The sequence below is a fragment of the Crinia signifera genome, chromosome 9 (genome assembly GCF_055691185.1).
Source record: "Crinia signifera chromosome 9, ASM5569118v1, whole genome shotgun sequence".
NCBI lineage: Eukaryota > Metazoa > Chordata > Amphibia > Anura > Myobatrachidae > Crinia > Crinia signifera.
In genome coordinates, this window is record NC_139225.1 from 14,475,357 (window position 1) to 14,490,872 (window position 15,516).

General features: G+C 48.9%; 2 protein-coding genes and 1 pseudogene across 2 annotated transcripts; 2 read left to right on the forward strand and 1 right to left on the reverse strand.

Moving 5' to 3' along the window:
• Positions 1 to 3,048: 3,048 nt before the first annotated feature.
• On the forward strand, positions 3,049 to 5,663 carry LOC146037148 (uncharacterized). Its single transcript, XM_083161096.1, has 3 exons — positions 3,049 to 3,232; positions 3,687 to 4,108; positions 5,023 to 5,663. Exons 1-3 carry the CDS (start codon positions 3,178 to 3,180, stop codon positions 5,566 to 5,568), a joined length of 1,023 nt encoding a protein of 340 aa, XP_083017222.1. The 5' UTR covers positions 3,049 to 3,177; the 3' UTR covers positions 5,569 to 5,663.
• LOC146037149 (uncharacterized) lies at positions 3,352 to 8,068 on the reverse strand. The gene is made up of 2 exons (XM_083161097.1): positions 6,894 to 8,068; positions 3,352 to 4,964 (listed from the first exon to the last, which is right to left on the reverse strand). The coding sequence occupies exons 1-2, from the start codon at positions 7,344 to 7,346 to the stop codon at positions 4,809 to 4,811; spliced, it is 609 nt and encodes a 202-aa protein (XP_083017223.1). The 5' UTR covers positions 7,347 to 8,068; the 3' UTR covers positions 3,352 to 4,808.
• Positions 8,069 to 11,221: 3,153 nt separating this feature from the next.
• LOC146039961 (U2 spliceosomal RNA) lies at positions 11,222 to 11,401 on the forward strand (annotated as a pseudogene).
• The last annotated feature ends 4,115 nt before the right edge of the window (positions 11,402 to 15,516 follow it).

Below are 15,516 nucleotides of genomic sequence, written 5' to 3' on the forward strand. Positions count from 1 at the left end.
CGGGTGGTGAATCTGGAACTAATGCTGATCTTGAGGTTGTGCTCCAGCCCCTGGGGGGTGCCCTTTCATAAATGCCACTAATGGGATCACATATTACAGTGCGATCATGGATGTAAGATACCACCCAGATCACATGGAATATGTGATGCCTTATAAATGGTCTCCTTAAAGTTTTCCTTCTGACCTCTGTACTGAGATAATAGAAGAGGATTTAGAGAGTTCTAGTCCAGATTTGCCACTGTGCAGTCTGTGCATAGCCCAGGACTTACTTGGTGGCTGCAGTAGAATCAGGCTGATCGGATCCAGAGCTGACGTCACATGACCCCCCAAACACCTGGGCATGCCTGCATTTTCTATGACACTCCCAGAAAACATCCGGTTACCATCCACAAACGCTGGCTTCCTGTCAATCACCTTGCTTACAGTCAGCAATAAAAAAAATAGTAGGATTTTTTTTTCAGGACAGCTTCACGCATGCGTACTACAGGATGTATGCATGCACAGTGTATTAATCATCGCCGGCCTGCTACTTCACAATCAGGCTTGAATAACCACCAATGGCAGCTAAGTAACATGATCCACCTGCTTGTGGGCTGATGGATTCTTCTGGACCTTGTCGCCATAGGAAGATATGGGGTTGTCCTGCTATTAAGGTCCATGCAATGTCTCCTGCCGGCAGTGAGCAGCCCAGAGGTTACAGCCACGAGGCTGGAGGTTCTGGCCGCGTATGTCTGCGTCCCCATATATGGGAATCCCAGGCCGTGTATCTGTCTATGGAATGTTCCCAGCAGCCTGATACAGACACTACACTCACTACTGTCTTCCTGCGCACCCAGGGCTGTTCTTTACAATGGCCACAGAGAGTTTAGAATGGCCTGTGTAAATGCTGCAATATACCAATAAACAACCACTTCTAACTGCTGCGCTGTTCACTTACCTCTTCTTTGGTCCAGTACCTCGACACGTCAGCAAGTCGCATAAGTACAAAGGACTGGATCGCTGAGATTTGAGCTTTCAATTTCATTTGTTAAAAACAAATCTAAGAAAATAACACATACCTTTCACCATTACCTGTATTCCATGGGCGCACTCCCAGTAGAGACAAATGTATTACATGGTCACACTTCCAAAAGCGGCATCAATGAAGGAAGTAATCCAGGTTGGAGTTGCAGCGGGGTCTGTCGCGGGTCGGACATGGGATGTTGGTGTAAAAAAGGGGTATTCGTGGCGGCTGCCCGACGGGGCCCCATTGGTGGCTACATGTGGACAGAATGTGAGGAGGTGTGTGACTGGCTAATAAACAATGTGGGCAGTCAGAGCCATGTTCATTCAGTGGCGTACCCATGTAGCAAGCAGCTGCATTACCTTTACAGGGTTTTGCATCAGATTTGACAACAGAGATGAGAATTTCCAATTGGTTTACAATGAAGAGAATTTCACATTGGTTTTTAATGAAGATCATTTCCCAGTATTTTACATTGAAGAGAATTTCCCATTGGTTTACAATGAAGAGAATGTCCCATTGGTTTACAATAAAAAACATAAAACAAAGATAAAGCATTGTTATTATTTAATGTTATTTTATTCCGTATATTTTGGCCAGTGTGATACATGTTCCCGCAGGAGCCATAGACTTGTATTGCTTACTGATGCTTCTGATTCACCAAGCACCAGCATCCCCTTTCAGTGATGCATGCTGTAGCTTGTAGTTCTACAATACCATCCTGAAAACCTGGTGGTGCTTTAGATGACGCATCAAAGCTTCCTGTTGGCTAATCCCTGCTCTTGCGTGCGTGGTTACTCGTGGAGCGATAAGTAGAGCTAACCCCAATGTGACACTGGTTTATGCAGGACATGGTAAAGCAATTTGAGAAGCAGCAGAGAAGACAGGCTGAGAAACGAGTCCCATCGGAGATATTAAAATGTTTAATGGCGATTCTTCATTTTTATTGTTAACACGTGAAACACTGTCTGGCACTCACCGACTTTCTCGCTCTGGTGTCAGTCTGATGTTTCCATGCCACGGCGTGTGGAGCCCCTATCCACCGCGGGTCTGACAGTGACCCAGCCAGAACTGGCCCAGCCCACAATCAACAGGAAACATCTCAGCTTAATATGTGTACTTGCTAACGTAGCTACACTGGGCTCGTGCAGGATCTGCACCAATCTTAGGGGCCGTACACACCAGGACGATTTGGCATAAAAACCTCCGATTTCGATGGGTCGTACGAGCGTTTGCTATAGATTGGTGCAAAATCTTTTGTTTTAAGCCCACAATTCCGATCCGATGCGCGTACCCGCCGGTCGTAGGTCGGATTGAAGATCCTACCTACTGCAGTAAAGATCTGTCAATCCGACCTCAGATTGGGGGCTGATTGTATGCAGATTGCGAGATGATCGTGTGCACTTGCCTCGTCAGACCGTCGTCAGATCCTGCTTGTTTATACTCATTTCCTGGTCACTCCCTCCGCAGCCATTTTGTGAGACTCGTGGATGGTACAGGATAGCAGACGGAGGATCCTGGATCACAGCCAAATTGAAGACAGGTATTTGGACCTTCCCTACCCACCAATGCATTAGCTGCCCACCAATGCATTAGCTGCCCACCGCTGGCCGCCACCAATGCATTAGCTGCCCACCGCTGGCCACCAATGCATTAGCTGCCCACCGCTGGCCACCAATGCATTAGCTGCGCACCAATTACCCCCCAGTGCATTTGATGCCCACCAATGCAGTGCAGTGATATATCTGTGTGTGTCACTCCCTCCGCAGCCATTTTGTGAGACTCGTCGATGGTACAGGATAGCAGTGACGGAGGATCCTGGAGCACAGCCAAATTGAAGACAGGTATTTGGACCTTCCCTACCCACCAATGCATTAGCTGCCCACCAATGCATTAGCTGCCCACCGCTGGCCACCAATGCATTAGCTGCCCACCAATGCCCATCAATGCATTAGCTGCCCACCGCTGGCCACCAATGCATTAGCTGCCCACCGCTGGCCACCAATGCATTAGCTGCCCACCGCTGGCCACCAATGTATTAGCTGCCCACCAATGCCCACCAATGCATTAGCTGCGCACCAATTACCCCCCAGTGCATTTGATGCCCACCAATGCAGTGCAGTGATATATCTGTGTGTGTCACTCCCTCCGCAGCCATTTTGTGAGACTCGTCGATGGTACAGGATAGCAGTGACGGAGGATCCTGGAGCACAGCCAAATTGAAGACAGGTATTTGGACCTTCCCTACCCACCAATGCATTAGCTGCCCACCAATGCATTAGCTGCCCACCACTGCATTAGCTGCCCACCACTGCATTAGCTGCCCACCAATGCATTAGCTGGCCACCAATGCATTAGCTGCCCACCACTGCCCACCAGTGCATTAGCTGCCCACCAATGCAGTGCAGTGATATATCTCTGTGTGTAAATGGTAAATAGCAAAACCACAGCAGGTCATGCTGGAATGTGTAGTTCAACTAAAGCAGGAGTGTCAAGGTTGGCCAACACTGGAATAGATGAAGCTGTGTACACTATCACCTTGTTTACAATAAAAAGGAAACTGGTTGGTGAAACTTAAAACTTTATTGTGATATTAACAAAAGTGAACCTGAAATAAAAGAAGTGTCTTAACAATATATAAACTATAATCATTTAATAATTTTTTTTATCTATTTTCTTATAGACATGTCTCAGGCTCTGGCAAAGGAGCGTGACTTCGTCGAAGCATTTATCGACAAATACAGGGAGTACGAATGTCTTTGGAAGACGAAGTCCAAAGACTACAGTAACAAAATTAAAAGAGCAAATGCCCTGGATGAGTTGGCCAATTTCAGCCGTTCATATCACCCTGAAGCCAATGCGGAGTGGGTGCGGAAAAAAATCCAAAATCTCCGCACTGTGTTCCTAAAAGAGCATAAGAAAATGCAGACCACCAAGAGATCTGGTGCCGGAGCCGGCGACGTGTATGAGACCTCCTTGTGGTACTACAATCTCTTAACCTTCACCCTGAGTCAGGAGGCACAGAGGACCGGACTGTACCTCATGGTGGAGAGTGAGGGGGATGAGGTGTTGCAGATTGTGGATGAAAGTTCCCAACCATTGTCGGTAAGTACAGACCCGGTATTGACACATGTCCTTCCTCATTATTTTTTTGGGCCCGGAGAATAGGTTCAGTCCACACATGTCTTAAATGTGGTTCTCCTGCCAATGGACAGCACCCACTCCATTAAAATAGTCCTTGTACTGGTCTCTAACCTGCATGGCGCGTGTAGTCCCCCTATACTGTTGCGCCGGCGTTTCCACAGAGGATATCTGCACTACCTCCTTTGGCTCCTCTGGGACCTCTGGTGGTGCTGGTCCTGTAGGCCTTTGTGGTCTTTCCTTACGGCGCAGTAAATTGTGCAGGACACAGCACGCCATGACGACCCAGTCTATTTTGTCCACCCTCAGGTTGATGGCAGTATGGAAAATGCGGAAACGGCTTGCCAGGATACCAAACGCACTCTCCACAAGCCGCCGTGCCCTGGAAAGCCTGTAGTTGAAAATTCTTTTGTCGTGGTCCAGGCCCCTTTTGGCATATGGCTTCATTATGTGCTCATGAAGGGCAAATGCCTCGTCTGCCACGAACACAAAATTGAGCCCATGTTTGGTTTCCTGGACCGACGGCAAGTGAAGAGTGTTGGAGGTGAGCCTCTGGTAGAACTTGGTATCCTTCAAAGTTCCACCATCCGAAGCACGCCCATTCCTGCCAACATCCAGGAAGATGAACTCGTAGTTCGCATTAACCACAGCCATTAGAACGATACTAAAGTATCCCTTGTAATTGAAGTAGTAGGAACCACTCTGTGCAGGCTGGTTGATGCGGACGTTTGCCATCAATGGCTCCTCCACAATTTGGGAAATTCCATGTCTCTTCAAACTCTGCAGCGATGTTTTGCCAATCCTTCACGCTGGTAGGGAACTGTAGAAATAATAAATAAACTTGATTAATAAATTGAACTTTGTATTTGTTTCCACAGCAACACAGTGCAGAGACAGAACATTCACCGACCCTGGACCTGTCTGGATTGTCGGAGTCTCCAGGAACATCGCAAGGAATATCCACTACACCCACACCGCCACAACAGGCCTGTAAAAAATCGCGCCGCAAGGAAAAGAAAATAGACAACCCAGAGGAGGAATTACTGATACGGGCCGAACAGGTTCTACGTAGGCCTCCCGACCGATTTGATGCTTTCGGGAAATATTTGTCTGACGGCTTACGCCAGCTGAGTCCAACCCAGCAAATGGCCTTTGAACGCATAAGCAGCGAGCTATTGTTTTTTGGCCGTTTAGACCGCCTTACATTTGAATGCAACATAGCTGGCCTTCTTCCTTGCCAACAACCACCAGGGCCTACTCCCCCAGCACCCTTACCAGTCCCTTCCACTTTGCCAAATCAATCTCCACCTGTCCAAGCATCCTCCGCACAACCTTCAACTCCAGCCCGCTATACCCACCTGTACACCTCATTATTGCCTGATTTCACAGGAGAGCAGGACCCTCCGGTTTTACGTGAATTGTAAAACCAATTCTTGCCCTGTTGGTATGGAGCAGTATGACACATGATGCTTGTGGCGCAGATAAAGCCCATGCACACGTGGCGCATGGTGCGGAGCAATGGGGCCGGGACCACTGCTTCTGCACTATGCACCGCGTGTGCATGAAGGTACTTTGATTATCTGCGCCACAAGCACTGTGTGTTCTACTGCTCCGTACCTCTAGTGAGTGCGGCAGTAGGTTTTAAAGCTCAGTTTGTTACAAAATTTTTGACTTGTTATAGCACTTTGGTCTATTTTTATATTATGCGTACCTAATGTTTCTAAAATGACACTTTTGCCATTTGCACATGCATGGAGCAGTATGACACATGATGCTTGTGGCGCAGATAAAGCCCATGCACACGTGGCGCATGGTGCGGAGCAATGGGGCCGGGACCACTGCTTCTGCACTATGCACCGCGTGTGCATGAAGGTACTTTGATTATCTGCGCCACAAGCACTGTGTGTTCTACTGCTCCGTACCTCTAGTGAGTGCGGCAGTAGGTTTTAAAGCTCAGTTTGTTACAAAATTTTTGACTTGTTATAGCACTTTGGTCTATTTTTATATTATGCGTACCTAATGTTTCTAAAATGACACTTTTGCCATTTGCACATGCATGGAGCAGTATAACACATGATGCTTGTGGCGCAGATAAAGCCCATGCTCACGTGGCGCATGGTGCGGAGCAATGGGGCCGGGACCACTGCTTCTGCACTATGCACCGCGTGTGCATGAAGGTACTTTGATTATCTGCGCCACAAGCACTGTGTGTTCTACTGCTCCGTACCTCTAGTGAGTGCGGCAGTAGGTTTTAAAGCTCAGTTTGTTACAAAATTTTTGACTTGTTATAGCACTTTGGTCTATTTTTATATTATGCGTACCTAATGTTTCTAAAATGACACTTTTGCCATTTGCACATGCATGGAGCAGTATAACACATGATGCTTGTGGCGCAGATAAAGCCCATGCTCACGTGGCGCATGGTGCGGAGCAATGGGGCCGGGACCACTGCTTCTGCACTATGCACCGCGTGTGCATGAAGGTACTTTGATTATCTGCGCCACAAGCACTGTGTGTTCTACTGCTCCGTACCTCAAGGCAGAAAAGTGAAATGTTTTAGATATTTTTGGACATGTTATTGCACTTTGGAACAGTTTGCAGTTATGCGTATCAATGGGTTCTATTTTTGTACCATTTGTATTTAATCCAAAAATAAGGAAAACTAAAAATGTGTGGATGTCAAAGTTTGATTTATTTTAATAAAACATTATATGTTTTCACTACAAGTGTGTGGTGTATATTTCCTTACCTTGCAATACTCGTGCTGCAGTACCTTCACGATTGCTTTGCAGGTCTCGGGGATGATGAGGCCCAAAGCTTGCGGGGAGATGAGGGATCCAAACTTCAGGTCAGCCAGAGACCGTCCTGTAGCCAGAAACCTCAGGGTCACCACCAGCCGCTCCTCAGCAGGTATAGCCATGCGATACTTGGTATCTTGCTTCTGGATGTGGGGGGTGACGAGACGCAGCAACTCATGGAAGGTGGCATCATCCAAACGTAAGAAATTCCTATAATCATTGGGATTATTCTCACGAATTTCCAGGAGCAGTGGCATGTGAGAACGAGCCTGACGGCTCAGCAGCCACTGCTTGGTCCAGCATGACCTAGCTCTTCTACGCTGGGCCCTCAGCTGCCTCACCCTGAGCACAGCATAGGAAAGCAGAAAATCTTGCTGGTAAGAATCCATCACTGCAGACTGCATAATGGACACAGGAAAAGCACACTTTGTAATGCCAGGCAAAAACAAAGCAGAGCAAACAGCTATGTACAGCGTTCAGCAGGTATACACCAAGCCTCACTAGTCACAAAGCACAGATCTAAAATGGCTGCAGTTATTTGTACCCCACAACTAGTCCTGCCCATTATTTAAATTTCAAAAACGACAGTCACTGTGCACACACGATGCACCAAAACGACAGTCGGACGACCATCGCAAACGACTCGCGATCGTTTGAAGATCGTAAGTAAAAAATACACCATCTTATGCAAATCGTGAGTCTGGGCCCGGGGGAGCGCTCCCGAGAAGTTCACAGCAAATCGGTTCACGATCGACGCACGATCGTGATCGTTCTGGTGTGTACGAGGCCTAACTCACAGGTTCCTCTAATGCACTTGCTCTGTTCTACCTCTAAAGGCCCCCATACACTATGCGATTTTGGTCCGATTTCATCCGATTTCGGCACTTGGTGCCGATAATCGGATGAAATCGGCCCAAAATCGTATGTGTGTGATATCTGATCCGATCCGATGCGCGGTCCCGTGCGCATCGGACCGGATATGGGAGGTCGGACGGTCTGTACATACGATCACGTCCGACCTCCCTGTATGCATATGCCTGCCACCTGACAGGCATATGCATGCAGACACCGGGCGGGCAGCGGGTCCCTGAGCACCGGCTGACTGACCTGGCCGGGTGGTGGTGCGTGCGGGCAGCGGTGGTGGGGGCTGGCGGCGGGTGCGGTGAGCGCTGCTGACCTGGCCGGGCAGTGTACTTACACATAGCAGCAGCGGGGACGGGCAGCGCAGTGGCGGCTATTATATTTTTAAAATACTTGTCAAATGACCGGCCGCTCTCTGATTGGCTGAGAGCTCTCCGGCCAATCAGAGAGCGGCCGGTCATTTGACAAGTATTTTCAAAATATAATAGCCGCCACTGCGCTGCCCATCCCCGCTGCTGCTATGTAAGTAAGTACACTGCCCGGCCAGGTCAGCAGCGCTCACCGCACCCGCCGCCCGCACCACCGCTGGCCGCCCCCACCACCACCGCTGGCCGCCCCCACCACCGCAGCCGCCGCTGCCCGCCCCCACTACTGCCGCTGCCCGCCCCCACTACTCCTCACCGCCCTGCAGCTCCCCGGTTTTTTTTTAACATGGGATAAATCGCATGCGATTTATCCCATGTAAAAAAATGGCACATCAAGTGCCAAATTGTATGTGAGCCTCCTGGGGAGCTGCCGGGCGGCTCGCAGGTAAATTGGGTCCGACTTGTCCCTAGGACAAGTCGGCCTAATGTATGGGGGCCTTAACACCTTCACGTATCCCCCTCGTCTTCCTCATCCAACTCATTCCCGCACAAAATAGCGATGTAGTCTCAAAAACTGAACCATCTAAAAGTTTTTGCGCACTTCTGGGGCTTCTAGTAATCTGCTAAGAACCAGTCTGGAAGTGGTCGTCGCTGATGTCAGAGACGCACCTGGAACACGCCTGCGTCATCACACACAGAAAACATCATGTTTCCACCTCTACGTGGCGGCTTCCTGTCAATCAAACTGTGACTACTCTGCGTACGTACACGTCGTTTTCCCACTATTTGAGCATGCAGAGTTGTTTAATAATAGCTCAAGTTGCATTTTCTCTAATTATTGATCTCTGCTGAAAGCTCAGCCCCCCTGGCACCTGCTCTACGGCAGGACTGGTTAATGTTACATGGATCTCTAATCTATTACCATTATCCTTTATTCATATGGCGCCACAAGGGGTCTGCAGCGCCTTGCAAGGAACATAACAAATAAGCAGAACCAGAACGGAGCAACTCACAGTACAGACAATGTATTCCCACTCTGCAGGCGCATGTCGGGTTATCTGTGCTGCTGCATCTAATCCAGGCAGCAGTCAGTGAGGTTGTGCCTTGGGCACTAGTGACCTGGCCACTGAGGCTATAGGCCCCCATTTACCATTGATCGCATTTACAATGCAATCTTGGTGGAATATTAACCCAATATTTGGCCCCAATGTATTATCTGCCGGGCGCAGGGACAGGGCTCCGAAAGGAGCCCGTCCCTGCGAAGCCCTGACCCGGAAGCCGGGTATCAGCGCATGCGCGGTTATGCGCTGACACCCCCACGACCCCGCTGACCGCACTGCCGCTCGGGCAGTGCGATGTGTAGCCATAGGCTACAATGGGCTATCGCCATCCCAGAATGGCGATAGCCCAGGGCTGCGATGCCCTGTTGATACATCGGGCAGCTTCGCATCCCCCATAGAAACCTATGGAGGATGCGGCCGGCGGTGGTGAAGGGGAGGATCGCAGCAGGGATCGGAGGTTCCTGCTGCGGTCCCCTGTGATACATTCCAGTGATACTTAATATTTGTGGTTAACCCCCGAAAACGGGTGTTTTCAGGAATTTAGCCGCAAATATTAGTTGATAAATGGGCCCCATAGTGAGAAACAGCGACTCATCCCAGCAGCCGGGGACTGTGCCTGGGCAGGGTGTTGCGAATAGGACATGGCACATTTTGCCAATTTAGAACAGTCTAGTGTGAATACTGACTACACAGCCCTGCCAGTTATAGCATTGTTTAATAACAACACTGTGGCGGGGCAGGATCCTAGGAGTCTTGGGGTTTATCTGGGGCTGCAGTATCTGGAGTGCGGTCAATATTCTGTAAATTTTGTTGATGTGTAGTTCGACAACAGCTGGAGACCTTTACAACATGCCACTGTGATTCTGAATACTTTGCTTGTGTTACAAAGCCAATACATTGGCCCTTCATGTTTCCATCTGACCCACTAGCACATATGGCGAGAGATGTGCCCAGGACAGTGAGTGGGTAAGGGAGCTTCCTGCACCCAGATAAACGCCCCCCCCATCCATAATGAGTGGAAACTCTCCTCCCCGTCGTACGTAGCTCACACGCACATGATGACCTATGTCCTCCAGGCTATTTACACGCAGGGCACATGGACAGCGCCCTGCATCGCTGTACGCTGAAGGGGCCGGCACATACAACTATTGCCATGGCGCAGCCCCAATGTCCTGGCTTTTGTGGTTACCGGTAACAATCAAGCACTCATTCCGAGAAAGAGCAGACCTGGGCTTGGCGTTACACACATCCAAATCCAATTAGTGTGTGAGAGACACCCAGAGCGTGGTTTGTCTCAGCGTGGATTAGCTCAGACAGGCTGTGTGCGCAGGGCGTGCAACAACTCAGGGGTGCAAATGCCAAATTCTCATAGGATCATCAATCACGATCCCAAACACCGGCCAGATCATTGCTTGTTGTTGTTGTGACTTAACCCATTTACTGACAGGGGTTCTCTGCTGGGCCTGCAATACATAGAGATTCATAGCAGTGCTCCTAGCAGCACCCTCAGGACTGGTGCTGGGGATACAGTAACTAGACAGACCTAGTAAGCTGCACCATGCCTAGTTGTCACAGAGACAGGTGGAGAGCAGTGCAGGCTTTCAGGATTCTCCACTCATAAGCTGCGTGATGCCTAGGTGTAAGAGACAGGTGAGGAGCAGTGCAGGCTTTCAGGATTCTCTGCTAATTGTTACTAGGAGAGGAACACACTATGGGGTCGATCCTATTAGGTGCGGATGATTCGCGAGTGCAAATCATCACGGCGCTGGGTGCACTTTACAGTGGGCTGAATTTTCTTAAAATTAGGGGTGCGAGCCGCAAAGCGAATTCGGCCCAGCGAAAGGTGCTACATCGGGTGCCATTTCCAGCATTTAAACACATGAAAACTGCACATTGCACCCTTCGGACCTAATAGGATCAACCCCTATAAGTTTTTCGGAAATTATATGCATGCTAACGATATCATGAACATTTTCACGCATATGGTCTAGTCTAGTGTGTATGCACTATATTCGCAAAGATCAAGCGTGGTATCTGTTCTTATCAGTTTAATGTTTGATACGCCCCCTATCTGGGGCCATGTATTAAATGGATTTTTACTGGAAGAGCTTGCTCTGTCCACTCCACGCATTGACCTGGTATTGCAGTACTTCCAGGACTGGTAGAAAAGTGCGCTCCAGTGGGTCATTTGCGCCCCCCCGCCCCCCCCCCCCGGTTATCTGAACATGCTTGGAGGCACAGTGATGACATGCAGTATATCGCTGGTCCGGGATCTCTGTATATTATGTACCCAGCTATACAGAAGCGACCTGCAAGCTTTTGGAGTTATGAAGAAGCTGTCAGCATTATGCTGTATGAATTCTGCACATGACAACCAGGAAACATAAACCCCCAAATGTATGTCGACCATTGGCATGTTGATGTTTTGTACCTGTTCATCTTAAGCACTGTTGACTCCTCCTCCAATCAGCTGCTATGGATGGGGCCCACAGCAAGCCGCAGCTGATTCTGTACTCAGCCTATACCAATACTGTGCATTTTCCACATTATCTATACTATTGGGATGCGTTTATCATCCCGGGATTCACTTTACCAATGTCGGCATCTGACTACGGCCTGGAGGACGACACCGGAATCCCTAAATCAACTGGAATGCTGGCATCTTAATATCCCGACTGCCATTGTGCCGAATAGTGAGTAACTGGGTGGTTTAGCGTTACACCGGGGTGTGGGGAAGTTAGTCAGTAGTGGGAAGGGTTAGTCATCAGGCTGCATGGGGGGGGGGGTGGGGGGGGTGGGGGGGGGGTAGCATGGGCAGGGGGAAGATAAGTATACAGTATGAGTTGATATTCTGAGTGCCGGTCATCAGCATGTATCCCCTATCAGCAGTTTTCGGAAGAGAATATGCCTACAAACTGTCTACACTGCGATGAGAAGAGTTACTGCAGCAAAAGCTGGCAGGTCAGAGAATGATCGAGCTAAAACAATGCACACCAGAAATCACACCAATTAATATTTATGAATGGATGTCAAAGCTTCCTAATTAACGAGCTTGTAATTGCTAATGATTAGTTTTCCTGTCGGAATGAGTGATATAGGGACTGTCAGATCTATGTGCATCCATAAATGAATGTGACTCACTACAGAAGAGCTACTCTATGAGAGCGTAACAAACTTACATGCGTGTCTCTTCTCGTCACCACCCATATACACTCGCAATGCTAAACGTAAAGCACATACTGTAGGCCCATATTCTGATTGAGTTGGACGGCTCCGTGTACGTTTGGATGGCCGATGTTTTGCGCATGTGCAAACGCCTTGCATGTCCGAACACGGCGTGAGTTCCATGCAGAAAATGATCGTACGGAACCATCTGAGCAGGGGGGTGGAGAGGGGAGTGAAGGGATGTTTGGGCTCATTACCATATGCGTATGCCCCACGTTTCATGGGTGTTACCATGAAAACACTGGGCGTACGTATGGTAATGCAGCCGTGATGCATGTGGGGGGCGGACATATGACATAGCCGGATGTCAGCTGCCCGGCCATAACCCTGCTTTCATATGGAGAAATGTCCGAGTGGTCTGGAGCACTCGATGCTGCCTGACCGCTCGGTCCATCATTCGATGGTTGGCGACCATCTGAGGTTAGGAGAGGTTCCCACAGATGGAGGAGGCGTTCACATGAAACATCCACTTGCGGTGCGTTCGCTCTGCATCTTACCGCATTCAGATGGTGTGAGCGATCCGTACGGTAGGCGGGGCTAAGAACATTCGGTTCTTGTCCAAAATACACATCCGTCCGAATCAACTAGAATAAGGGCCATAGTACCATCCACAGAGCCGCACACAGTATATCCTTAATTCAGCAAGTTACCCGTCTTCGACACACAGCGAAGGTGGCCATTTTATGGGTGGGGCCACCATTTCTATGACCTGGCGAATGACGTACTATTGATGGGACCACAACATGATACGGTTAGCGTATTTCCCATATGTACTATGACCCGGCTGATTTTATTCTGGATTGCCACCTGCCCTGACTTCTGCCGGGATGCTGATGATATTCTGGAAAGCTACCTGCCCTGATCTCTGCCAGGATGCTGATAATCTGGATTGCCACCTGGCCTGACCTCTTCTGTGATGCTGATTATACTCTAGTTTGCTACCCGCCCTGACCACTGCAAGGATGTTGATGATATTCTGGATTGCCACCTGCCCTGATCTCTGCCAGGATGCTGATTATCTGGATTGCCACCTGGCCTGACCTCTTCTGGGATGCTGATTATACTCTAGATTGCTACCCGCCCTGACCACTGCAAGGATGCTGATGATATTCTGGATTGCCACTTGCCATGACCTCTGCCGGGATGCTGATTTTATTCTCGATCGTCACCTGCCCTGACCTCTGCCAAGATGCTTTTATTCTGAATTGCCACCTGCCTTGACCTCTGCCGGGATGCTGACTATACTCTGGATTGCGTCTTGCCCTGACCTCAGCCAGGATGCTGATGATACTCTGGATTGCCACCTGCCATGACCTCTTCTTGGATTCTGATTGTACTCTGGATTGCCACCTGCTCTGGCTTCTGCCGAGATGCTAATTATACTCTGGATAGCCACCTGCCCTGACCTCTCCCGGGATGCTGATTATACTCTGGATTGCGTCTTGCCCTGACCTCTGCCGCGATGCTGATGATACTCTGGATTGCCACCTGCCATGACCTCTTCTTGGATTCTGGTTGTACTCTGGACTGCCACCTGCCCTGACCACTGCTGGGATGCTGAGTATACTCCGTATTGCAACTTGCCCTGACCTCTGTTTTGATGATGAGTATACTCTGTATTGCCACCTGTCCTGACCTCTTTGCTAGAGGTTAATGCTCAAAATGTATCTTATTATAAATGAAAAACTTCACATTCTTAAGAAAAAAAAAAGAACCTGTCTTGCAGCATTGTAGCTAAATAGGAGGCTTTTACATTTATTCATGTTGTTGCTGACATAAACAGAATTAATCTGTTTTTCTGCAAATACTAAGGATGCCGCAGATGTATATATAGTGCTGGAATGTGTAATCTTCAGATGGTATCAGCCATTACAGCTTATGAGCTATGTTCTGAAAAAGTTAACAGGAGAGGGATCCCTAGGACCCTTTCCCATCACTACTCACACATGCACAACTAGCAGAACTGGCGTGTGTAGTAGCACGGCCATATCCTGGAAACAAGTGACCACAGAAACACTGAACCTATTATCAGGAGTAATAACTATGCCCCTTACAATGGAACCAGTGAGACACAAGTATGATACACCAGATATGAGGCTGCCATCAAGAGTCCTCCTTGCAGCAGGAATTTCCTAAGTCACACGTTTAGTCATTATAGTTGCCGGTGACACTAATACAGGAGACAACGAATGAAGCCCTCGGCATGTCCTGATGTAACATAGGCTGAGGATCGCCTAGCTGGAACTGCGACCCCATTACTGTGGTGTCTGGCCTAGAACCCTGGCAGTGACCAGAAAGACTTGATCTCAAACAATTAGCACAGAGACTGTAATTAGCCCTCTGTTAAAAGGAACACTGTCGGCACCCGACCCTCCGCCTGCGCTGCACGTGCGCCCTGTAATCACTGTGTCGGCACCCGGCCCTCTGCCTGCGCTGCACGTGCGCTCTGTAATCACACTATCTAGGACCCGTGTATTGCTGAGAGTCTGCCATGGCTGTACAACAACCTCCTCGCACACAGGGTGGATACAGCTGGAATATAACAGGGACTATTGGAGACATAGTGGACTGTCAGCAGCACATGAGGATTGATGTATAACAGCCCTAATAAATACAATTTCAACATCACCTTTTAAGGGAAAATATATCTTATTTCTAAAGAGGGATTATTTTCCCGTAAATGGAGAGTTACACTTATTTTGCAGAGACTGGTCGGCACGTTTCTACACGTTCCTACAGAAATCATACATGTCAGTTGTCATAACATAAATGTCCTCTGTATGTAGCAGCCATAGGGGTCGATCCTATTAACCCCGAAGGGTGCGAGTTGCCGTTCGGAAGCCGTTTTGACACTGAAAATGGCACCCTAATTAATCCTAACTCGCACTCTTCGCAAGGCCGAATTCACTGAAATTTGCTCGCACCCCTATTTTCTGCGAATTTGGTCCACCGTAAAGTGTGCTGGGTGACGTGATGATTCACAATTGGCGAATCATCTGCACTCGTCGGGGTTAATAGGATAGACCCCTAAGCATGCTAATGCCCACACACAAACACACACA

What these genes read in the sequence shown, in the direction of transcription:
- LOC146037148 (XM_083161096.1), top strand. Translation starts at nt 3,178, where the DNA reads ATGGTACAGGATAGCAGTGACGGAGGATCCTGGAGCACAGCCAAATTG. An exon ending in CACAGCCAAATTGAAGACAG is followed by an intron (nt 3,233 to 3,686) that starts GTATTTGGACCT and finishes ATTTTCTTATAG; the next exon opens with ACATGTCTCAGGCTCTGGCA. An exon ending in AAAGTTCCCAACCATTGTCG is followed by an intron (nt 4,109 to 5,022) that starts GTAAGTACAGAC and finishes TTGTTTCCACAG; the next exon opens with CAACACAGTGCAGAGACAGA.
- LOC146037149 (XM_083161097.1), bottom strand. Translation starts at nt 7,346, where the DNA reads ATGCAGTCTGCAGTGATGGATTCTTACCAGCAAGATTTTCTGCTTTCC. An exon ending in TGCAGCACGAGTATTGCAAG is followed by an intron (nt 4,965 to 6,893) that starts GTAAGGAAATAT and finishes TTATTTCTACAG; the next exon opens with TTCCCTACCAGCGTGAAGGA.